Source organism: Patiria miniata, unplaced genomic scaffold (assembly GCF_015706575.1).
Source record: "Patiria miniata isolate m_02_andy unplaced genomic scaffold, ASM1570657v1 HiC_scaffold_3, whole genome shotgun sequence".
NCBI classification, from domain to species: Eukaryota; Metazoa; Echinodermata; class Asteroidea; order Valvatida; family Asterinidae; genus Patiria; species Patiria miniata.
The window spans coordinates 740,806-767,523 of NW_024037069.1; the positions used below are offsets into that span (position 1 = coordinate 740,806).

The 26,718-nt window shown below is 40.0% G+C and overlaps 1 protein-coding gene across 3 annotated transcripts; it reads right to left on the reverse strand.

Annotated features, from left to right (window-relative positions):
* Positions 1-540: 540 nt before the first annotated feature.
* LOC119737875 (5-aminolevulinate synthase, erythroid-specific, mitochondrial-like) lies at positions 541-26,656 on the reverse strand. Of its 3 annotated transcripts, XM_038212511.1 has the most exons (12): positions 26,435-26,656; positions 23,050-23,294; positions 14,491-14,610; positions 11,703-11,768; positions 10,961-11,159; positions 10,432-10,458; positions 8,390-8,574; positions 7,099-7,278; positions 6,251-6,415; positions 5,026-5,165; positions 4,717-4,845; positions 541-1,127 (listed from the first exon to the last, which is right to left on the reverse strand). In XM_038212511.1, exons 2-12 carry the CDS (start codon positions 23,249-23,251, stop codon positions 708-710), a joined length of 1,833 nt encoding a protein of 610 aa, XP_038068439.1. In that variant the 5' UTR covers positions 23,252-23,294; positions 26,435-26,656; the 3' UTR covers positions 541-707. The 3 variants fall into 3 exon arrangements, with proteins under 3 accessions (XP_038068439.1, XP_038068440.1, XP_038068438.1); XM_038212512.1 differs by lacking the exon at positions 10,432-10,458 and having other exon boundaries at positions 10,934-11,159; positions 23,050-23,289; XM_038212510.1 differs by lacking the exon at positions 10,432-10,458 and having other exon boundaries at positions 10,934-11,159; positions 26,435-26,655.
* Positions 26,657-26,718: the final 62 nt, after the last annotated feature.

Sequence of the window (26,718 nt, forward strand, 5' to 3'; positions counted from 1 at the left end):
GTTCAGAATATCTCTTTAGCCAAACTCAATTTTTACCCACATATCAAAAACCCATGTACACGTACTTGGACCACTACATGTAAATCTAGTTTCTCAGGCTTAATTCCTTCATTACCAATTTATTTTGTCAGTAAATTTTTCCAGCTCGGACATGGACTTCAGGATTTACAACACCTGAGGTCATAGGTCGTAAGCCTGAAGGGTGCAGGCCAGTAAATCGGTCCGAAAGTGCCTACACTGGCCAAATCACTACTTGTATGCCCTCAAATTCTTCAGTATGTGAGCTTATTGTGGGGCCATGAACTTGAGGGTTTGTAAAAAAAAGAAGGGTGGAGGCCGTGCACAGGAACTTGATTTTGTATCCCTGTAAAATGAAATTGGAGCCCTAACAGCGCTCTATTTTGCAATGGAGTGTAGGCACCTTTTTTCAAAATGGCGATGGGCTTTTGGACAATGTTAAGGGGTGATCATCTTCGAATGGAAATTTCTCCCAAAAGTCATCAGATTACCCCCCCCCCCAATTTTTTTTTTAAAGACATTGAAAGATGATGACGTAAGCTTTCATTTGATGTGTGACTCAAACACCTTGGAGAATTGTGAGTATTTTTTTCTGAATTCCTGAAGTGGGCCATTTATCATTGGGGTCTATGGCAGTTTATTTACTGCACTTAGCCTGCACTTTTAAGGTCAGCCTTAGATGGCCTTCATCATTCAGCGATGGATACCCGGACCGCCGGCTTCATGATCCCGTTCAAGAAGAACTCGCGCTCAAGATGAGACAGCATGTCGAACGGCCTGAAATCCTTGCAGAACCTACATTCCAGGCTCGGCTTCGGTTCCGGTTGGCGCCGCTCCGGTTCCAGCAGGTGTTGTTCTGGTCCGAGGGTGAGCTGTTCCAGTTCCAGTGGGCGAATCTCTGGTTCCAGGGTCAGCCCACACTCGGTCCAGGCCACCACCAAGGAACTGACGAATTGGTCCATCATGTCCGGGGTGTGGAAGGGGGTGGGCGCGATGCGTAGGCGTTCCTCCCCGGGGGCCACGGTGGGCGGGTTGATGGCCTGAACGTACATGCCGTACTTGACCAGCAAGTGGTTGGCCACCTTGGTACTGGTCTCGGAGTCGCCGACCTGCAATGGTAAAGTCATACTCTTGCTTATTGTTGTTTGTTTTTACTCTAAACCAACATAATTTCATACGCACTGTATATTAAGTGTTATATAACCGACATACAGATCCTTGTCATTTGATTGGTGGAACTCACATCACGTGTCATTCGTTATTACTGCCATTCACGCCGGGGCTCGAAAAGTACTATCCGCCCATGGGGGAATGGGAAAAACTATTGAACAGTTAGGATCGTTCTTGTTCCATGACGCGATATTTGTGTGCAAATGCATGCTGGTGTGCGCATTCAGCGTTGCGCGTAGCGCGTATTGATCCAAAGAGCCAGTGCCACAGCGTTGGGTTCAAACATTTTCGTAAAGGGGTGGTTTGGAAGAGAGAAATACATATTTCACCAATTTTGTATTGAATAAAAGTTCAAATATATCAAATGACAAGGATCTATATGTCAGTTATATCAAACAAATAGGCCTATTGAGTGGATTTAAATTGTGAAATGGAAGGAATATTATCGCTCGGTAAAATCTGGACTTTTCCAGTTCACTTGGCTTCGCCTCATGAAATGGAAAAGTCAAGATTTTACCTTGCGACAATATTCCTCCCATTCCACGCTGATCCACTCAATATTTGTATACTGTCTGAGGGCTTACAAGAAAAAATCCCAAACCTACTCTACTCAGGTGGGACTCGAACCCACGACCTCATTTATCAGGAAAATGTCGCTTTCCAGAACTTAAAAACCTTAACAGTTTTACAGTGAATATTATTGTCAAAATGGTTCATGGACCCTTTCCATGGATATTAAACCTACCAATGGTACTTTGTTTAACCCTAACTCCCGAGCCATTTTTGCTCGGATGCAACCTCAATCCTGCAAACTGGCTCCATGTAAAAATTGCGTACAGCCTCAATCCTCCAATACCATCTCTTACTTCTTGAATGTGGTCCTTGGACAGGTGACCACCGCCTCAATCCTGCAAAATCCTCCAGCAATCACAAATCACATAAACAGAGATGCCACCCATATATCAATAAAAAGCCTGAAAAGCTACTAAAAAAACCTGAAACTACCCTTACCCCCTTTTACAAATTTTTTTTCTGGATGTTTCAGACCAAATCCAGCACTTTTAATTAGTCACTTTTAAAAACAAGTCAGGTGTGTTTACAAACACAAATGCCCCGCAACCGTGACTGTTCCCATGACATAACACCACTCTTTTAACATCAACTTACATGTACCTTGGTCACATGGAATGTTCATTGACAGCATTAGTGTCTTCTGTAGGTTTTATATGAATTAATCCCTAATCCCTATGATCTCAGAATAAATACAAGATTTCGATTGTTTTAGCCACTGTGACCTTGACCCTTGACCTTTTGGCCCCAAATGCAAAAGGCTTCTTAGGATTACCAAGGACAATCCACAAACCAAATTTGAAGTTCATATGTAAAGTATTTCTCAAGTTATCGCGCTGACAAAATTTCTATTGTTTCAGCCACTGTGACCTTGACCCTTGACCTTTCGGCCCCAAATGCAATAGGCTTCTTAGGATTACCAAGAACAATACACAAACCAAATTTGAAATTCATATGTAAAGTATTTCTCAAGTTATCGCGCTGACAAAATTTCTTTTGTTTTAGCCACTGTGACCTTGACCCTTGACCTTTCGACCCCAAATGCAATAGGCTTCTTAGGATTGCCAAGGACAATCCACAAACCAAATTTGAAGTTCATATGTAAAGTATATCTCAAGTTATCACGCTGACAAAATTTCTATTGTTTCAGCCACTGTGACCTTGACCCTTGACCTTTCGGCCCCAAATGCATTAGGCCTCTTAGGATTGCCAAGGACAATCCACAAACCAAATTTGAAGTTCATATGTAAAGTATTTCTCAAGTTATCGCGTTGACAAAATTTCTATTGTTTCAGCCACTGTGACCTTGACCCTTGACCTTTCGGCCCCAAATGCAATAGGCCTCTTAGGATTGCAAGGACAATCCACAAACCAAATTTGAAGTTCATATGTAAAGTATATCTCAAGTTATCACGCTGACAAAATTTCTTTTGTTTTAGCCACTGTGACCTTGACCCTTGACCTTTCGGCCCCAAATGCAAAAGGCTTCTCAGGATTGCCAAGGACAATCCACAAACCAAATTTGAAGTTCATATGTAAAGTATTTCTCAAGTTATCGCGCTGACAAAATTTCTATTGTTTCAGCCACTGTGACCTTGACCCTTGACCTTTCGGCCCCAAATGCAATAGGCCTCTTAGGATTACCAAGAACAATACACAGACCAAATTTGAAGTTCATATGTTAAGTATTTCTCAAGTTATCGTGCTGACAAGATTTGTCCGGACACACACACCCACACACCCACCCACCCACCCACATACTTGTTTCACATGACTAGTGTGGACTTTCCATTGCTTTCGTGTAGTTAAGAAAAACCAGTGAAAAAAATCATTTTTCTCAAACTGTGAAAACTCTTTCAACCCAATTTTTTTTCTATGATTCCCTTTAGTGTTTCTCTTCATTCTGCTACGGATAAACCTAACCCAAAAATGCCTCTAAACCTGTTTTCCAGAAATGGGGAAACACTGTGTGGACGTGGGGTAAGTCCACACAACGTCGGTGCTACCTACATTATGTGGACGTCTTTTGTTCGGAAGTCCACACTGCGTATGTAAGACAAGCTCACACACACACCCACACACCCACCCACCCACCCACGGAAGGACAAGGCGGAAACAGTATGCCCCTTCGGCTTCGCCGCGGGGCATAAAAACAACCCTGAATTCAGGTTAAAACAGGTTAAAATGGCATCTCTGCATAAACAACACAAGGTCCGGCCTAAGACCTTGAGTAGTGCATCTTACAAAATCAGCCACACATTTTTTGCCATGTAGCCTCAATCCTGCAAAATCCTCCATTTTGCAAAGAGGCTTTTGGAGGATTTGGGGAGGTTAGGATCAATGGCTATTCCAACACAATAAAGAAAGGTTTTGGCCAATATGGGACCCCTACTGCATATTTTCTTAAAGGGAAAATACAACATTTGCAAACATCAAAAAATAAAACTACCAAATCATTTTGAAATACCTTGCTGGACTGTTAGTGAATGACAGTGTAAAGCATCCTGTAAAATCATGGCACCTGGTATACTGTCATTTTCAAGAAAAGTGGTATTTTTGTATCAATTTCCAACGCTGATCGGCCGATCGTGGAAACAACTGGCTTTTTTCAAATACTGGCCCCAATTGACCATCGCACTTGTTTGCAATCGATTACAAACCTATGAACGGGTACAAGCCAGCTAGACTGGTTCCCTGACCTTACAATTCCCTAATGTATGTAAACTGCTCTGTTTCTTCTTATATGGAGTCAGGGAACCAGACTACAGGAAAATAATCGTTTTCTTGGTTTTTATAGCAGTTTAGAACCCAAAACCTCAAAAAGTCAGTGTAACTATATTTGCTATATATTTCCAACCCCCCAATTCCATCCATTTCTGAAAATTACAGCAAAAGCAAATGATGTATATTCCCTTTAAAACTAAACAAATACATGTAGAAGAGAAGAAGTTGACCTACATGAATGGGAATGATGTGGCTAGGGCAATCAATGACGGGCAGGCCAGCTTGTTTGAGTTTGTGATGCAGCTCTTTGACTGATTTCTGGTGACGAATGCGTAAAGTACGTCCTTCCTCGCTGCTAAGAACCTGGAGGAAAAAAAACAGACAACAGAAAAAAAATGAAACAAAAAAAACTCAACATTGAAGTTGAAGGAACCAGAACTCAGGTTCATTTGCTTTTATACGCCTTTTGATCCAGGCTCAATGACTACAACACTTGTTGGACTACGAAAAAGGACACGCCGACAACACAGCAAGACAACTTACATCTATAGACGCAATGGCCCCAGCAAGGATCATAGGAGGCAGTGCTGTAGTGAAGATGAAGCCAGCAGCGTAGCTACGCACCATGTCAATCAGGTCCGAGTCACCCGCGATGTAGCCACCTATCATACCATAGGCTTTACCTGATATCGACAACAAAAACAGGGGATTCCATCATTACATTGGCAGCCTTGTCCAATCTCACTGGCTGACTGACTGACTCCCCGACTCACTGACTGAACTTTACAAGTTAAACTGGGTGTGAACCAGTGAAGAGAGTCAGGCAGTATGGGCTCCGTGCATGACCATGAGAGGGCGCTTTTTGAATACCTTCGAGAGTCCCGTCCAGCGAATTTATCTTCAAGCACACTTGACGCACAGTTAACGTGGGACATGCTGTACAGACAAGTTTCAGCGGTTATCATATTACACGTGCCTGCTGTACAGAATGGCGCGCGTATCTTAGATTAGCGCAATACGCGGAGTGCCGTATTGACCGTGGCTGTGCTACATGGTTATTTGTAGCACGGCTTGTTGCCATGGATCGCCCAATCAGGATCAAGAATTCAACTTTACTTGAAAATAAATACATGTAGGCTTAGTGCACAGGTACCCCCTTAACAGTTAGGAAGTGGGAGTTGGGGGAGACTCGCACTCGTGGGATAACTAATACATGAAGAACAATGTATATGATGATACCTGTAATACCAAGAATAGGCTCAATCTGGCCCATTGTGTAGAATAATGAAGAAACTTCTTTTCACACACACATAAAAAAACTGGGCTCGATCACCATTCTGTACTTAACCCTAACTTGATTTACTAAGAACCATACCCATCCTGGCAAATTCCAACACCATATGGGAAACTGCACACACATATGTCTGACTGATTCTGGAGGTGTGCCAACCCAATGTAAAAGACTGTCAGTTTAGGGGTACTGTACCCATCCCGACAGATTCCAACAAATATGCTGTTGGGCTTTGATAGGTTGAGTTCTGTTAGGGTTAAAGCACTAGCAACAACATTCTGTGCTTACCCTGTAAGCACACAATCCTTTAAATCCCTCGCTAACCTGTGAAATATGCTTACTGTAAGCGCTGAATTCTCTTCTGCAGTAAGCAGGGATTTTTTGCAGAGCCACGAATTAGGGCCCTAGGTTTTAAATTGTAAACAAGCAGCTTTGCTTTATGTGAATATGGAATGCAAAACGACATGTTGAACCCACCCAGTGTTCCAGATATGATATCTATATCGTCCAGGCAGCCCTCGCGTTCTCCTACCCCAGCACCGTGATCTCCATACAAGCCCACGGCATGGACTTCATCCACGAAGGTGATGGCTCCATAGCGATGGGCCACGTCACACAGCTCCTTCAAGGGTGAGACGTCACCTGAAAATCATTGAAGAAAATAAGTCAATTTTTAATAGTCATATTCAAAATCGGAAATAGTACGTCTTGGATTTATGCACTTTCATATGGGCCCCGAACAGTCATACGTGTTGGACACTGTTAATTCATTGGTCCAGAACAGTCACGTGAACCCTTCAAATTTGCCCCCCCCAAAAAAAAAAAAAAAATGATTTTCAGACAAATAATTGTATACAAGAGTGCAGATGATGCATGTTTATCATAATTTGTCAACTTTACAGAAATACACCTAATGTTAACAACTTCTGAAATGTGGCCAAGTGCGCCATATCAGGGAATCCTTCTCCCAAATTTGTACCCAATTTCTGGACACTACCCTTTTTAAATTGACTTGTGGACTGAATCTCGCGACAATAAAATTTGTACCCAGCAGCCGGAGGCCATATTTTTCATGGACTTTTGGACTATGTCGCGACACTAAAATGGCTCACATGGTTTTGATACAGACTACATTACGAACGGTTAATATGAATTTGGAGCTGGTCAATAAACAGGTTTGGCAACACTGCATGAGGAAAAGTCGAGGGTGGGGGTGGGTGGGTAGGGGGTAGGAAAGTGTGGGGGGAGGGAGGGGGTAGGTAGAGGGGAGGGTAGGGGGTAAGGGGGTGGGGGTAGGTAAGTTTTTGAAAGTACACTCCACTCACCAGTCATGGAATGCACAGTCTCAAAGGCGACTATCTTGGGTTTAGAGCGATCTGATTTCTGCAGCAACTCCTCTAGGTGAGCTGCGTCGTTGTGCCTGAATATAAACCTGGGCACGCCGCTGTTGCGTATACCTTGGATCATGGAGGCGTGGTTGCCGGAGTCCGAGTATATGGTACAACCTATATGAGGCAAAGACAGAAATCATATTATTCAGGCTCGGCTTCTTAATCTGACCATCAAGAATTACTTTTTCAAACATTTCTTACAGCAAATATTGTCAACTTCTGAGATCAAGAGGAGAATTAACATTTTTTATTCGAAAGTGAAGTTAAGTAACTTTCAGCAAAATTGCAGGAACCTGCATACCAGTAGGCTTAAAATTCTGCTCAGTATTTAAAGAATGAGCCCTAACACAAGTTGTTAGAGAGGCGAGAGGCACGCGCCTTTTGGTAACCCTATAGCCTTGGTCAAGGCGCTAGTTGTTATTCATCCCGGCCATAGCGCGGTAAACGATATCCTCGCTAGCGCTGTGCATGCAGTGCAGTAAAAATACAGCGCGAACAGCGAACTCAAGCGGCCACCATTTTTCATGCAAATTAGTAGATTGGGTCCAACTGATTTGCATAAAAATAGCGGCCGCGTGAGGTTGCTGTTCGCGCTGTATTTTTACTGCACTGCATGCATAGCGCTAGCGAGGATATCGTTTACCGCGCGACGGCCGGATGAATAACAACTAGCGCCTTGACCAAGGCTAGTAACCCTACTGGACAGAGGGGTATGGAGTACTTGCGTACTACTGAGCATGATCCCGGTTCTACTTTACAAATGGCTTCTAATTTGTGACCTGTTCTGTCAAAAGCAGACGCTTCTGGGCAGAGGTTGAAATTGAGACAGGGCCAAAAAGCGCTGTGGGGGTGATTTTTATCGATTTTCAAATTTTTGCATATTTGTATCCTGAACATGTCTAAAATATATTATAAAAGTTTGAAACCCTAATTTGAACTCTACATATACTATTTTTGATGATTTTGATAAGTTATATCAGTTATTAAGAAATAACTGTTTTGTGACGTTCGTGGCCATTTTCTCCGTTTTCTACTTTTCGACACAATGAACTTCAAAATAGCATAACTCTGCCCAGGAATGACCGGTTTCAAAAATTAAACCACCTATTAAAAGGAAAAAGAACATATGTTAACATTATGTAAAAATATCATTTTCGAGCTTATGCCCAGAAAAGTCTGATTTTGACAGAACAGTCTGTTAGGATGAGTGACTCGAGTCTGGTACCTGGAAGACTCTTGGCTAGAGTGTACAGAGTTGAATCATTGGCCACATAGCAGGAAGTGAAGAGCAGACCGGCCTCCTTCTGGTGTAGTTTGGCTATGGAGGCTTCCAACTGCTCGTGGTAGGTTGAGTTGCCTGATATATTACGTGTCCCGCCGGCTCCGGTGCCGTGCTTCTTGACGGCTTCCCTGAATGGGTAGAACGGAATCGTAATGAACAGAAGATTCCAAGGACACAATTCTAACATTATTTAATCACATAGACAGAAAGCTACAAACTGGCATGATCTTAAAAAGACAATCTTTTAACCCACTCCACAAAAACCGTTTGATTATCCGTACTGTCACAGAGTAAAAAAATCATTGAAATAACACTTCTCTGAATTTTCAAATTAGTTTGGTGTTTTTTAGCCACAGTGAATCTCAAATAGGGCAATAATACATACATTATAGCACATGTACATTTTTGTATGCTTAAATTCATTCCAACAAAAAATGTCTTTTTTTCTCTCTGTGTACACTGTACATGTCTGCAATCTAAAAATACTTGCTTTTTGCAAAACTGTTTGCAGAGAAAACAACTTCTTTCACATTTGTATGAGTGCTATCCGGGTTAATGCACATCTATGTAAACAATATTCTTCCATATGGACACTTATATTAGGTACAGTCAAGCGTATAGTAAATACAGCGATTGGGTCTTCGTTATTAAATCGCAGTTATCTCTGAAAATAATTAAACCTTATAACTACAGACTTTATTTCACATTGGCTGCACTTGTTCTCATTGTACATTGATTGACGGTGTGCAAACAAAGTCTCAAATTTTCAGTGAATTCACTTGAGCGAGAAAATAAAAACAAACAAATTTGGGTTATACATGTATCTCTGCAAATTTAAGCCCTGGCATCTTTCCAAGTGTGGTTCAAAATATAAACGTATGTCAATCTCTGCAGTTTCTCCTTTAAAAGCATATTGGCAGCTTTTTTATTTAATGATAAATCTACAATAATAACACACATACGCACGAAACATATGTCCATTTAAGTGTGCAGTTTATCCAGCATTGAAAGGCCGATAAGTTGATTTTTTGGTTTCTCAAATGACCATATGTTAATGTTTTCCACCATATTGCACGTATGACCACGTATTCATTATAAATTTATTATCTTCCACAATGAAGTAGATTTATCTTCACATGTACTTGAAAAAAAATGTTTGCAGTGGTTCAAACACCGGAAGCCATATTGATCCACAATGAATAATTGAAAGGAGAATCCAATCCTGGTTTATGAGCGGTAAAAACGTGGAGTACTGAAGGTCAACAAGTCTGATGAAATGTACATGTAACTGCTGGTATGCATGAATTTCAAATCAGTAACTCTAGCTCTGCAAGGCCGATGCTTCAATAATTTTCATTTTTTTTTAAAGGGAAAGGAAATATGGGAAACAGCTTTTGTTACGAATATAACAGAATACTGGGCACCGACAAAAGAACTTAATCTTACAGAATCCATTCAAGAAAAAAAAAATCCTTTTTTCGTTGTTGAAAAATTCTATATAAAAAACAAAAATTAATGTTTTTGTGTAAATTTTGAAGCAAGGGAAAAATTGAAACTGTCAAAAAATGCTGAGAAAAGTTTGGACAAAACCGTGTGGTTGTGTTTTACCAGTATGCGTATTGACTGTGTCCCTCCCATGAAGCACACATGAAATTGTCACAAATTGCCACGTACACAATGTATGCATGTACTGTTCATGAGCAAAGCCCCTTGCAACCCCACTGACCCCACCCCTACATGTAAGGTAAAGTAGGATCACACCTAACATTGCTGCAAGACCAAGCAACTCTCAAGACTCACATGACCCCCTCAGTAAACTTAGAATGCCTCCTCCCATGTAGCTGTTACTACACCAGATGGAGGTTGGGGAATAAACCACACATCCTCCAATTCCCATCCTTCTCTATCCCTCTACCCTTCCCCTCCATTCCCAAGTGGAACCACAACTAGCACTACCCCAAGGCCAAGCGCCTTCCATAACTCGCATGACAGCCTGGGTGACCTTAGGATGCCTGCTCACGTAGTAGTTGTTACTACAGCAGATGGGGATAGGGGACCTAAACCACTCCCCCGCCCACGTCCCAGCCCTCTCTGTCCCTCTACTCTACCCCCCCCCCCCTCCCACTCCCTTCGAGTAAAATCACACCTAACACTGCCCAACCTTCTAAAGTCATTACTAGTACACTCGATGAAAAGAGGGACCTATGCATGTACATACCCCTCCTACAGCCCCCGCCCCCTACAGCCCCTCTACCCTTCCCCCTCCAAGTAGAACCATTGACCCAGATGAACCAAAACCTTCCACAACTCACATGACAGCCTGGGTGACCTTAGGATGCCTGCTCATGCCCAGGTAGCCATTACTACACTTGATGAAAAGGGAAGGCCTATATACCCCTCCTACAGCCCCGCCCCCTGCAGCCCCTCTAGACTCCCCCTCCAAGTAGAAGCATTGCCCCAGATGAACCAAAACCTTCCACAACTCACATGACAGCCTGGGTGACCTTAGGATGCCTGCTCATGCCCAGGTAGTCATTACTACACCAGATGGATATAGGCTGGCTCTCCTCTCCGTCGTGTTGGGAGTACTCCTCAGCGTACGGGAAAGCCTCTGCCATGCGGTTCACCTTCTTGAAGATGCGGTAGGTGTGGTCTCGTTTCTTGGCCGCCACCTTGTCGTGGAGGAACTTGGTGTAGTCAAAAGTTCCATTGTCTGTTGGGAAAGTAGTGAGGGGAAAAAAAAATTCTATAATTGTACGTTTTGTTTATCCCTCCTATGCAAACGTACATGCTGTGCCAAGTTGCCCTTACAATCAAAATTAATGAAGTGACTGTTTTCAACAGTTAAGAGTTCCCAGCTCACATAGAGCAGGATTGACTGGCTGTGACTGTTTATACTTGACACATATGCGCTTTGACTGTAGGTGATTGATAAGACAGCTTTGCCACCAGTTTTCGTCTTTTGTCTGTTGACTGAATTTGACTAGTCGGAGTGCTTGCTTAAGATACGATCTGACTGTTTGACTAGCCTGTGTAAAAGGCATGGCAGGGAAGTGGATGGAATTTTTGACTGCCTGTGACTGTTTATACAGTAGGAGGCTTATTGTAAATACTAAGAACTGTTCAGACACAAACTGTTTTATTAGACATGGCAAATCCTTCAAGTTTCGGAGGATTTTGAAGGATTGAGCAGAGTATGGCCCAGACAGTTTGTCCCTTGAAATAAAAACAATCATGGATCAAAAATAATGCACACCTTTGATAAAGTCAGCATCATCCTTGTTTGAAGCTTTATCAGATTTAGCACGGCTAGCCTTCACAACTGCAGAGGAAGAAAAAATGTTCACTATTAATCTGGATGTTAGTCATTACATCTGAGCATTACATGTACATGTATATCATCAGCGAATCAAATTTTTTTATTTTTTATTTAAAAGCTTATTTCCCAATCATCTTTTCCCCGACTGAATCCAAACAAACAGCTATTGGGCAATTCCGTAAATTTTGACGTACATGTCAGACACTTTGATGAGCTGCTGTTGGAAAAGTGAATGTGATACTGAACATAATTGAAAACAATTACAGACCAAACTAAGGTACACCACCGTCTTAACGACCTTGTGCGTGTGGTCGGACGTATGGTGTATTTTATGGAATTGCCCTATTAACTCTAGATTTTGTCATACACTGCTTTACACACACTGCGGAATCAATGAAGTAAATTTGCACAAGGGCAATTTGTATCCCATTAACATCAATGCAAAACCTGGTCATGCACGTACGCAAGTAGAAAACGTGCTTCAAGGTGTAGAGAAGATTGCTACACCTACATGTATAAACGCTCAAACGAGAAAATTTCAAAATCAGTTTACATATGTTCCAAAATGTTTTAAACGAAACCCGAGTCATAAAAAGGAATGTACATGTACATGTACATGTACATTCACGCGATCCTCCTGTGAGTTAACGATGCTTTCAAAACCTATGAAGTACATGTATTTAATTTACAAAACCTTAGAAGCACCAGCGGTGCTTGATTACATTTGAGGGAACAGGTACAATTAGTTAAGATTTTAATTTCTATAATTGCCTGCCATTTATTATGTCAATCATTGTTGATTTACTATCACGCCAATCTGCGGACATAATAAGCAGGCATCAGCCTTTGTAAAAATTGCTAAACGGTTAAACAGTATTTCAAATATCCGCTAAACGTGTGCAAAATTAAACGCAGCCGCATCCTCAGTACATACAGTATGTTGGACACGTCAAATGACATGGCCACAAAGTCAAATGACATTGGCTGCAAAAATACACCTCTCACAAATACATTGATCCGTTCAAGTGACTGCTCCGAACAAAAATAAATAAGACAGATTTTGGAATTCTCATAGGAGTCTCCACTAGACAGTGCGAATTACTGTAGGTGCACTTAACAATATTTCTTCAGCCTGAGGTAACTCAGAAATCAAATTACAAAGGTTAACACTCAAAACTGCAGGTCACTTCAAGCCTCCAAATTCAATTATTGTTTTTCCAAATTCTCCAAACAGATCAGTTGGTCCACAGGCACTATTTTTATTTTCATTTCACAGCGAGTCCCGAATGACGTCAGACTTCGCTCTCATAGAAAGGGGTCGAGCGTAAAAGGTTTATTATTCGGTGCTCAGAGTATAGGATTTCAACGCAGGACAAACATGGGCGCAGAAACGGAGAAAGGAACGGTAAAAAACAGATGCCCAAAATAGATGTTTTCATCATCTTGGTTTTGTTTGTATTTTGTGTGACCATTGAGCAAAGCCTGCAATACGATCAGGACAGATTGAAAAAATATTTGTGGCGATTTAACCAATTTTACCCGAAGATTTTTACCTTTGAATGTCAGTAAAGATCACACTGAATAAAACCCACAGGAATGTAAGCAGAAATTTGAGGAATACAAGATCAAGTATGGTGCCATTAGGCCCCCCAAAAAAGTCTCTGGTTTCTGGTATGGAGCTTGCCCAAAAAGTGGTGCGGCGACGCAGCTTTTTTTTTTTTTTACCTGTTTTTTTTTGCTTCAAATGTCGGCTGATGACTGCAAATGGTGCCCGACTAAACTTAGTGCAAATATTATGGGAGACCAGAGAGGCCACATAAGGCTTATTCTCGATCATAACCCCATCTAAAAACACGTTAAAATTGTGCAGCAGCAGGATTCCAGTCAAACCAGTGAGTTTGGCGGTTTTGAGACTTCGTCTTTCATTGAAAAAAAAACTTTTTCATTTTGCCGACGTGCATGGCTACAGCGACGCGCGCGCACACCAGAAACCAGAGACTTTTTTTTTGGCCTTATGTTATTTGCAAAATTTTTGATCTAAGCCTGAAACCAGAAAATTGCAAGAGGACTTTGTGTACATCCCTGAATCAATGGTACATGTATGCTGCATAGTTTGTGTTGTTTTGCTTAGTATTTTTCACACATTGACATACCGTATGTTTTATAATGGTTGCAAGTGAAATTGTTGGCCTTGTATCGGTATACTGTACGCAGCAGGTATCTGCATCAGTAACGCTTGCATAAATGTATATTTTACATGTATAATGGTTGCAAGTGAAATTGTTGGCCTTGTATCGGTATACTCTACGCAGCAGATATCTGCAACAGTAACGCTTTCATAAATGTATGTTTTATAATGATTGCAAGTGAAATTGTTGGCCTTGTATCCGACTGTACGCAGCAGGTATCTGCATCAGTAACGCTTGCATAAGTGTCACCCCCTGCCAAAACAGACGCTGTGTCAAAAGTCACTGTTTAATCTAACATCTGAACATGAGGTGCCTGTTGTTTTCACAACTTTCTGAAGTAAAATGATTTATCATTCAATCCCCTTCCCCCCCCCCCCCCAACAAAAAAACAATCACTCTGTCCGTAGATTTTGAAGAATTTTACTAAGAAGCATGAAAAATATATGTAGCTATTATATTGAGTTGACTTGTTTTCCCACGGCAGGTGTGAAACATTTCTAGATCACCAATTTACGACCGAGAACATAGTACAGTACCTGTCTCCTTATCCGAGGAATCAATGAGATCTGAGTCAATGATACGAGTCAGCTTCCGAGAGTCCTCCATGTTGGCCAGGAACGGGCATTTGCTGGCACCGGGAGATGGCGGTATGGAGCCTGCATAAAAAAAATCACAGAGTAAAATAAAAACATGATAAGTATGGAACCCTGTATAATTTCCTTGTGACAAAGACAACAACAACATAAAGTACAATTCTAGGGCCAATTTGCTAAACACGTCATCTTTTTGAGAAACATGGAGAACAAGGAGAGGTGACCACTGCCTGAATCCTGCAAAATCCTCCGGCTATGTCTGTCAATAGGTTGAGGCAGAGGCAGTGACATCCTGGAGCAGTGTGGAGGATTTCAAGTATAATATAGGCCTAAATTTATGCACGGCAGAGCATAAACAACACAAGGTCCGGCCCAAGACCTTGACACAGTGCGTCCTCTGAAATCCGAGTCAGCAACGCACTTTTGCCATGTAACCTCAATCCTGCAAATTCCTCCAATTTGCAAAAAGGATTTTGGAGGATTTGAGATGGTTAGGGTTCAAATACATTTATTCCCATCAAATAATACATGTACCGGTACTTAACAACAGAGCACAAAGATTCTTTGAAGTTTTGTACTTAATCAATGGCTTACTAATAGTCAGTGTTAAAAACATTTCCATTTTTTAAGGTCATGCATCAGTAGATTAAACACAAATTAGGATTGTGTACATGCCTGATGTACCGGTACCAGCATACATGTACGTGTACTGTATATTGTACATGGGCAATTCTCCATGGGAGAGCAAAAAATGTCAAAAATAAATATTTACATATTAAACCTTTTTTGTACTTTTTCCAGACCTCAATTAAATGGGGAATTCAGTTCAAAAAACGAAATTAAAAAAAAATACATATTTCTGGTAAAAACAGTGATTTTTGCATTTTATGATTAAAAACGTTCAGATTTGGTAAAAAAATAAAATTTTGTGTATGTATTACTTTCTGAATTATAGGGAAAAGATTTGATTTATTTTATGATGTTACAAGTTACTAACATTACTCAGGGTCATTAAAAAAAAATCTAAAAATCTAAATATATATATATATATAGTGTAGGCCTTCATTTAAAAATGTCAAAATTAACACGTAATTCCGTTACCGAAAAAATGGCAAAAGTTACTTATTTCACAAATTTTCTTGTTTTTTTTCTACAAATCATGTATGTTGAGAAAAGACCCTACTATAAACATAAATGAAAAATAAAAATTTTAAAATAGTAATTTCTTGGCATTTTTCCAAGTGGTAACGGAATTACGAAACGGTAACGGAATTACGGTAACGGAATTACGCATGCACAAAGTATGCACACTTCCCCCAGATTATGTACATGTACATGACATATTAAATAGGAGATTTGCATGTAAACCTTGGACAATAACTTTAAATACTAAATTACTTGTTAAATCATTTCCCTCTTTAATTGCTATTATACAATTAAAAATAATCAGGGGTTCCATTGATATTGTTTACTTTTACTTTTTCTTTTTAACTATTTAAAAAATGCTAATTGTTTGGATGCTTAAAGGGAATATACAACATTTGCAAACATCAGAAAATAAAACTACCAAGTTTTTACCAAATACCTTACTAGGATGTTGGTAAATGACAGTCTAAAGCATCCTGTAAAATTATGGCACCTGGTGTGAAGTAATTTTCAAAAAAAATGATATTTTTGTATACATTTCCAACGGTGGTCGGCCGACCACCGTTGGAAAAACCTAAATATTTTTCAACTACTGCTCCAACTTTACACTCTTTCCAGTCCAAATTTTGTTTGCTACACCTATTTGTTACATGTTCATGAATGGGTGCAGGCCAGCTAGTCTGGTTCCCTTACAGGCTTCCACTTTTCCAGCATCTATAAATTGATCCATTTTACCTTTAGTGGAGTCAAGGAACCAGACTACTTGAACAGTTTTGTTTTTCTTGGTTTTCCAGCATTTTCGAACGGAAAACTTCAAACATGTCAGTGTAACAATATTTGATCTATTACATGTATACTAACCCCTCAAATAGTTCATTTCTGAAAATTACAGCAAAATCCAATGATGTACATTCCCTTTAAATATGTTGCCAAAGCCGTTGTCTGGTACCCAGAGAAAATATATTCCACAACAAGTATATGAAAGTTGAGTACCAGACTGTACTTGTACTTCTACTTAACATCTTCCCTTGCTCAGAGATGCCAACCAGTACAGTTTTATTGTATTTTCCATGATAAACTAGTGAAATAGGATAATAATTGTTCATAGTAAAATTTGATTTTCGTTAAAAAATATATATACATTGCTAACAGGCAATGCAGCCATCACCAGACTGCTTTCATTTAACCTTGACCTTTGACCTAAAAAATGAAGCCCAGACATGTTTAGGCCTACATTTACATTTTGATCTGCTTATTTTCACTGAGCTTTCCCCTTGTGGCATTTTACATACTTCTAAAATTTGTATTGTGATGAGTTTATGTTGAATTCAATGTTAATGTATGGCATTTACCTATTACATGTAAACCTATGGCGTAATTCCGTTACCGCCCAGGCGTAATTCCGTTACCGTGATTAAAATGCAAATTATGAAAAGAGTGATTATTTTTTCAACTTTGTTCTGCATTGTAGTTAACAACACCCCTGAACTCTACAAATAACAGGTAGTGTCCAATTTTAAAATTTCAAAACTTCAGAGAGTTTTATTAATTTATGCGAGAACTCAAATATGCTTGTCCTTCGTCCGTAATTCCGTTACCGATATTAAGCTCCGCCCCTAAAAGGGTAATCTTGTGGGATTTTTTTTTTTTAGCGGTCAATCAATTCTACTGGGTCTTGGCTCCCTTTCCATGTTTAGATTAGTTGCCTAGCATTGAACATATTTTCTTGGGAAAGAATAAACCTTGACAAAGTGACACAATTCCGTAATTCCGTTACCAAAGAATTGCCCACATGTATCGTTTTACTAAAATAGGATGCAATGACTGATAATTTCAATGTACATGTACAGTGAACATACATGAATGTGGAGTTACGTACCGGTAAAACGAATGGTACATGTAGGCCTATAGTGTACATTTGTGAACTGTAAATTCCGAACACAGCCGTACTGGTAGTACATGTACATGTACATGTACACGTTGTACGTATGTCATACCGGTACAACAGGCCTACATGCGTGTACCGGTATCCGCTCCATTCACAAGTACCCCCTCACTGGCAAAGAAAATACAGTTGGAGGTGACCGAACGACGCCATCTTGCCTGACTGCAATATTTTGCCGCGAAGCGCGGCCACTGCGTGTACATGTACATGTAGTACAAATCCCCTGGTGAACGTGCATCACACGCAAAGAATGGTGCGCGTGCGTCAACCAGCAAAATGAATGTGTCCCCCTATGGGACGTCGTTGCTAGGTACCGGTAGAAGGGCGCCCTCTTTTGTTGCTGCACGGACCCCTTAGCATACTTTTCACCCAAATACAAGCAGAGTTACATGTATATATATGTAGAACACACCCAGTGTAATTTTTGTCCATATGACCAATCATGCATATAAAGCATCATGTTTAGCGCTTTCATACTCGAGCAACCCCAGTCCCCTGCCTGCAAATATGTACCGGTAGACAGGGAAGTTATAAATACAGTATTGTCTAGGCAACTAGTCAGCAATTTAAGAAAATTATAGTAAGGGTGTTGTCTGTCCTCACATGTACGGGGTCAGATATCCTGCCTACCATTAGTTGCTGAATCTCTCTCTACACCCTGTCCATTCATAATGTTAGACATTTAAAGAAAATATTCATCAATTAAAGAATTATTTTAATATGCGAGACGTTCTGGCAAATTGAGACAGAACTGGGCAGGGGTCCAAATGAGGGTTTGCAGGTATTAGGAAAGAGAATGAAGTCTGTTTGTTGCTCTTTAATCATACATTCCGTTGACAAGTTATGGCTGGTTAAATTATGTACGTTCGCATTTATCGACAGGTCAACAAAATAAAATACTGATTAAAAGGCCTTGAAAGTTTCAAGTTTTGTGTTCGTGAGAATGAAAGTTGCCAATTGTTTTTCCATTGAAACAACTTTTATCCTGCTCGATGTTTAATCCAGTACTATTTCTGTAAAATATGTGTAGGAGACAAATATCAAAGATTACAAATATCAATAAATCTGAAAATTGAAAATAAATCAACAACATTCGTTTTTGTTTGCATACATGTAGTTCTCCGCATTGTTCTCCACTGTGCCCAGTTCCATCTCATTTTGCCAAAACGCATCACACTAAGTAGTGTATCTGCTGAATACCCCCCCCCCATCTCTTTTTACAATACATGGCAAACCCTGCAAAAATGGAAGTTTCGTGTACAGGTACATGTACATATAACATACATATCATTGGCTTTCACAGTTTCAGACGATAGATTTACATACATTGTGTAATTCCTGTTTATATTGCAAAGTTGTGTAGGCAATTACTTTTTACCACTGGAACTGGTTAACCTTTCAAACCATAGTCTAATCTCCATGGGATATTTACACAATATTTGTCCACGCACAGGCAGGCACTATCAAGCACAGATAGCATGACTGGCAAGATCCACACAATACAAAGAACAATAGTCTGTCTGTCACAATCTCCAAGGTGAAATGTCAACATTCATTATTGTCAGGAAAACCACTGTACCGGTATTTTTTTTTTCAAATCATTTGGGATACTCTGTTTACAATGTACACAAGTAACAGGATTCAAAACCTCTGAGCCTAGGAACTGAGTGATTTTTGGCAAAATATGTACATGTACAGTCATCTATATGTACCGGTGTACATGTGCATGTGAATCCTTATTCTGAACACTAGTGCAGTTGTTGTACATATATGCATTCCCATGGCATTCAGTCGATTTAGTGGGGTTTTACAACGTACATGCACAGATGCAACTTTGGCTCTATGCAAGTAAAATTTTGCCAGTGCATGCAAAATTTTCTGTTTTTCAGCCCATTTTCAAGGAAAAATCTCAATTGTGCATGTAAGGCAAAAAAAAAAAATACTTGGTCTCTGGTCAGACCAAAGCTCCGGAATTGATGCGGTGACGCGGCTTTTTTTTTTTTTTTGGCTTTTTTTTTTTTTTTCAAGCTTGGATTATACAGACAAGGTGGGGTACTATTTTGCCCTTTTTGGTGTCCTCATGTACATTGGTGTCCTGCATAATTTGCCTTAGTGCCCTCAATCATTTTGCCTTGGTGCAATTTCCCATTCCTTGGTGCTCTTTGGTAAAAAAATTGAGGAGGTGCGGCAAAAGAGGGCGCTGTTGGAGCTACCGCAGAACATTGTGAAAAAAAATGATTGACGCGCATGGTTAAAATCAACGCGCGCGCTGACCAGAGACCGACTATTTTTTTTTTTTTGGCCTAACTTTTTATTTTCTAAATCGACCCCACTGGCGTTGCCCTCTTAACCTTTCAATAAATTATAGCCTATACCTACTGCACGGTTTTCTGCCCATGTGTGAATGTTAATTTGGATTCATTTTGTAGCATAAAAAGAACTACAAATGAACATGACAAATGAACAGATTCTTACATTGAACGACGTGCATTTATGTTAGTCTGGCTAAAGCCAAAGGCAAAATACATTGATGTACACATTTTTGGGGTCGCCTCATAGGTCCGACGCCTCATAGGTCCAACAGAATCGCATCCCCTAACCAAATAAAGGCCCATAAGTCCGACGCCTCATAGCTCCGACGCTTCGTAAGTCTGACAAATTAAACGCCTCGTTTTTCCGTTGTTGGACTTATGAGGCCTCGGACTTACGAGGCATCGGACCTATGAGGCGGAATAAATAAATTTATGCCTCATAAGTCCGACGCCTCATAAGTCCAAAATTTCGGAGTTATGAGGCGTCGGACCTATGAGGCGTTGGACTTATGATACAGCCCCATATTTTTTAACGTACAACATGTATGCACACAGACCACACATATATACCTTTTTATCAGCATACATCGTACATGTACATGTACCACTAACATTACCGGCACCTTTAATTGTGTCTCACTAATGTAGTTTTAATAGTTTTGTGGAAAAAAAATGTAATATAAGTCCTTTTTTTCCATTTCTAGAAAATCTAGGCACTCAGGCAAAATTCTGGCTAGAAAACCTATAGAAAAGTTTGTTTGTGTACATGTAATCTGAATCTACATAAATATGTATCCAGAATCACTCAGGTGTGAAATAACACATGTCCATGTCCGCAGAATGACACTTCCTTCACATGTAAGTTCCTGGTACCCTTGTGGGTGTTGGCATTTCCTCCTGGTACTTGCCCTCACCAATTTACAGGTTACTTCCTCATTAGGATATTGGGCGATACATGTATGGTCGCAAATTGTAGTCACTGCAATGTGCAATTTGTGTGTACACGTGTTTGTGTTAAATATCACTGAATCATGTCATTGTCAAGATACTAACGTTTTTGTCAAGTCACAGGTTTTGACCTACATTGTACATTTATGCATTGTGCATAAATTACTGCATACTACATATGTACGTGTACATATGTACATGTACATGTGCAAGTATGTACATGTACATGTACATGTTCTGTACATGTACCGGTATGCATGTATTACAATGTACATACATAAAAACCTCTACTTCACCTTAAACTAAAAGGCTGGTTCATAAGTGACGTGAATACGAAGCAAATTTGACAATTTTTGCTGCGAAATTTGCCAAAGTTCAAATTCGCAGGGCGAGTACTGGCCCTAGCTGACTTCAAAATTCACTTTCACGTTTGCCTCAACACAAGACCGGCCTTACCACAAAACCTTGGTGTTTTGGGGCAGTTTTTTTTTCTGAGGATCCAATACTAACCACCACTATTTTTAATACAAAGCTTGATTCAAATGTTGGAAGTTGCTATTCAGATTGTTTACAACTAGGTCCGCACAACAATACTACCACAATGCAGCAATATACAAGTGTGTAGAGTGAGATAGCTTTCAGGTGAAAACGGCAACTTCCACGAGCGTCATTAACTTGAAACCTGTGTTGTTTTCTCATGTACCCTAGTTTTCATGTTGAAAATTCCCCACAAATGACATTCAAAAACTATCTTTCTCATTGTCTGAGAAGCTCAGTAATCTGTAAAGTTGGGTATGGGTACCCGATCCCATAATCTGGTTCCCTGTCCCGATGCACAGCCTATAGGAAGCAGATTTTTTTTGTTTTTTTGGCATGGTCATCAACAGTTGCCACGCCCAACCCAATTTTTGTTGGTCTACAGAAATTAACAAAATCTAGGTGATTGTCACATCTTTTGAATACTCTTAGCAACCTCAAAGGCCGTCCACCCCACTGCTTTGCCCTTCAACCCATATTTGATCATCTGTATGCAAAGGGTATAATTCTTTCCAGACAGTTCTCAGGGTACAAAGTGTTGTTTACATTGAGGATAACTAAACCTTGAAATTTATGCAACATTCAGATTCGGTCAACACACTTTATACAACTTTACTCTTAAGCAGTACATGTACACATGCATACGTGTATTATGTTATGTTACTTTAAAATATAGAGAAAGAAAACGCAGTTGCTTCATATGCACCGATGATATAGGCCTAAAGAGTTTTTATCAATCCCACAATGATTTTTGTGGCGCTCAATTCTGAAAGAATAAAAAATATATATTGAATAACAAATAAGTGGCGATCACTAGCGAATTAAAGGTAATATGAATACAACATTTGCTTTTGCTGTAATTTTTAGAAATGGATGGATGTCATACATGTGAGCACATTAAATTACTAGAGCGCTAACTCGATGTACAAAGTAATGCCTGATGGGCGCATCCATGTTTGTGCACAAACCTATGGAAAACTCGAAATTTTGTACGGCTTTTGTACGGCTATTTGCATTTCTGCGTTTGTATTCCATACCGGTGCATCATCGAAGCCGATACGCCCAAAACCGAAACGCACGATCAGCAAATGAGCATTTTATTTTGATCTACACAAACAGCGCAACGTGTGCATTTTGCTCCACTGCAGAGGCTTTCGCCGTGACGTTTTTTTAACCGTCATGACGCGCTTAAGTTGTTTGCGTATCTTCAACTTGCGTGTTGCATTTGGAGTACACTTTTAAAATTCAATCCATCTATTTTGATTGTGTTCTACAAACACGCTCATAAATTCAAAATGTCTGCACCCAGAGCGGCTTCAAGGCGTCTCCCCGCACAAGAATGAGGTGTTTGCGCTCTAGTAATTTAATATAGCTCTATGGTTTGTACATGTACATGTATGCATACCAACTGCACATCAGTAATTGCTTCCAATCTAAATTGGCCAAGGCTAAAATGTAAATTGTTCACAAAACGTACTCAGACAAAAAAAGCTACACGTACATGTAGCAAGTGCAATCAATTTTCAGCTCAGCAAGCAGAGTGTCAAATTCCAACGTGGACTTGAAACATATTTGATGGGATAAAATCAGAGGTAATCTGTTCAACGGCCTCACCTTTTTCCTGCTCGTTGTTGTTGTTGTTCTCCTGCTGGCTGTCGTCTTCCTCGGCCTGTTTCTTGGAGACGTGGCGGGCCAGGAGTTGGTTCATGACGGGGCACTTCTCACTGTAGGTGAAGAGGGACGTGCCGGCCCGCTTGGCAAAGCCGTGAGGCAGACGGGACAGGAACGGGCACTTGAGGATGGCCAAGTGTGCCATGGTGCTTTGAGGACTCCGAAATTTGGGGTGCAATATGGCTATTCTGGAAAACAACAAATATATATATATTTATTAGTAGAAAAAGAGGAAGACACCATAACAAGACCATTGCGTAATGCTGTGTAGATTTATTGGTAACGTTTCGAGAAGTATTACTTCCCTTCGTCCGACCTGAGAGTAACAAAACAACCAAAAAGACAACATTAGAAAAACTTATCTGTTAAACTTAAAAGACTTTGGACTTAAAATGTTGCTTGTTTTAAGCAGCACCTTGTATTAACAACTCTTCTTATCAGGGTTTGACTGTACTTGAAAGCCTGATATTTTCTAGTGACTAGATTCATTCTGAATCAATTGAACAGAATTTGGGGTTTTTGGACCATTTTCACCAGCCTTGCCATTTTGTTAACAATGCTGCTTCAATAAAATAAGAAAGGTTGCAAATCATTGCAACGAGCACTTGACTGTACAGGAAAAGTCCAGGAGGAAATCCGTTAGGACAACCATTACCAACCATGAATTTTCAAGGAAATACAAGTGCCACACAGGAACCAGCTAGACACCATGATAAAGGAGTCCTTGGATATTTTAACATAAATGCATAATGCATAAATCTTTTGATCATGTAACTGGCACACATGAACATGGGTAAATTACAAGGAAAACAATCTTGCTCTAACTGAAGTTAAGGACTAGTACCCAAAAACCCTGTGAAATATCTCCACCTGAAATGGCGTCGTTTGGAAGAAAACAATCATTGACGATATTCGTTAAATACTGCAAGGTTTACCCAACCACCAGGACCTGGACGCCACATACATTTTGTACCGTACACAAACCGGCTGACAGAGAATATTCACGTTCTGAGTGTTAATAAACCTAAGAATTAACGACGTCACGCTTTGTTGACATGTGCGCTTTCCTATGAGAGCCACGCGTCCCACCTGGCTCTCATAGGAATGTGCACATTTAAACAAAGCGTGACGTAATCACGTCTACTCTCAGGACTATTGAGGGATTGCACACGAAAGAGTGCAGTTAAAAAGATGAAACTGTAGTCCTGTCTTTTGTATCAGAATCCACTTACAACATGTACAAGACCAAAACAAAACATGCTTCATTGGTTTTCTCTGTTTTCGCTAAAATGTGTATTCCAACAGGCTAGCTGTTATGCACCCTACCTGTACTGCAAGCAATTTTGTTCAAACGAAAAAAAAATGTACAAATTATCTTTCATATGAATATACATATGTACTCTTAAAGCCAGAGTCCATCATTTGCAGCTATCCAAAAAGTAACTGGCGTAATTTTTGTTGAAAAACATACTTGGTTGAAAGAACTAAGCTCGAAATATACAGCTGAAGCTGAGCTGAAACTTCATCAGGTTAGTTGTTCAGCACCCTTTGCCCTTCTTTAGATTTTGAGCACTTTTGTTGCTTCAAACGAACAAAATGCACAAATTACAAATCATGGACTATAGGCCTACCTTTAACAACAAAAAAGAAAATCTTGCTGGTCATTCTACTACATGTACATGTAAATAGTACCATGGCGTACTAGCGCAGTCCTTAGACAAACAATTTTTTACACAGTCATGGTACCTACTACTTTCCTTTATTTGACCTTAAAAAAAGTGACCCACCCTGGTAAGGTGTACTGTAAGAGTGAGCGAGGTCACCATTTCAATCTGACCAAACCTTGAGTTGAATGCAACTCTTTCCGGAAACTTGAGGGACAATGATAATGTGCCCAGTGAAGTGTGCACTGAAACGACCGGCAAGGTTAAATAAAAGAAAGTATTCCAATAGGTAGACACAATAGTCCTAATCCTTTAAAGCCCGAGTCCATCATTTGCAGCTATCCAAAAAAGTAACGGGCTTAATTATTGTTGAAAAACATACTTGGTTGAAAGATAGTAAGGGGACTAAACTCCCTGTGAAATTATCCTTTCTGGCAAGCTCTCATTTTGAAGAAATCAACGAAAGAAGGCATTTCCAACGGTGCGTCTTAAGAAGCACCGTAGGAAAATTTAAATTAGTAGTTCGTTTTGTTATTTGGCGCAGCGCGCACAAGCATTGGAATGACGCACAGGCGCGCGCGGTTGTTAATTCGTCGGATCAGTGCGCGACATCGCGTAAAGCTGCAATTCAAAACAATTCAAAACATGATTCAGTAAATTTGATTTGAAATTGAGATCCTAGAATGCTGTTTGTTTTTCTCGGAATATAAAGCTGAAGCTGAGCTGAAACTTCATCAAGTGAGTTGTTCAGTATCCTTCATTAGATTTTGAACACTTTTGTTGCTTCAAACGAACAAAATGCACTAATTACAAATGATGGACTATAGTATAGCTTTAGTTTAAACAATGTCCAACTTTTGCTATTCAAAAGATTTGCATGCAGTCATCCTTGTAATTTCATTATTTGTAAATAACTACATTTGCCTTTCATTATTCATGCTTTTTAATGAGGATCAAGAGTTTTCCCCAAAATAATTTTAGAACTGCTTTTTTTGCTAAAAATAAATTGTCATATATTGGCATGATTTGGCGGAATAGCAAAGCCTGATCCTTCGGATTAAAGTTTGGGGATTGGAAAGTTACAAAAAGACGGAAAATGACTGAACATTTGATAAAATTTGTTACCACACTTCCTAACGGTGAGTTGATTTTTTTTAAGGAATGAATGCATTTAATATTAAACAAAGGCCTTAATATTATTACTAGTAGTAGTAATAATACTACTAGATTTACAACAAAAAATGACAACTGTACTTTATTCTGTGGGCGTAGGTACCAGTGGCTAAACATGTTTAGTTAGTCAAACGTTAGTCACTTAATGTCGGTGAAACAGTTTTATTTTTCAATAAAAATTTAAATATTTCTCAAAGAAAATTGCAGTGCCAACTTTTCACAGCAACTTTGCTTTAACTTTCATTGATGTTTTAAAATTGTGGCGTCCGGATACTGCATTCTAGAATCCTGGGCTGAGAGCCCAAGAACAACATACCGGTACATCATGTAGCCAAGTACTACATGTAGTACGCCTACTGCCATGACTGCCGTACTATCATGAGTCTGTATACCGAACGCCGCGGCGCCGATCGGCCGGCCATAACGGTGATTTTTACGCAAGTCATGATATTCATCACGTTACAACTCAGTGGTAGACTAGTAGTACTCACCAAAAATGATTGAATTTGTCCTCTGATCTTCCACGAACACATCAAGTGGAGTGTCTTTCGGAATCTTGATTCGTGTTCTTCACTGAGAACGACGAACAGAATCAAATACTGCCGTGTTTTGAGGTAGTTAGCGAGGCATTTCTGACCAGTAATATCTAGTTCAGTTCAGCCTCGCAAATCATCAACACGGCTTTTTTTATGTGAATAAATCGGTACGGTCACGTAATCCGTCATGATGTACGTCACGTAACTGTACGCGGATCGTGCGTGAACAAGAGAGGGCG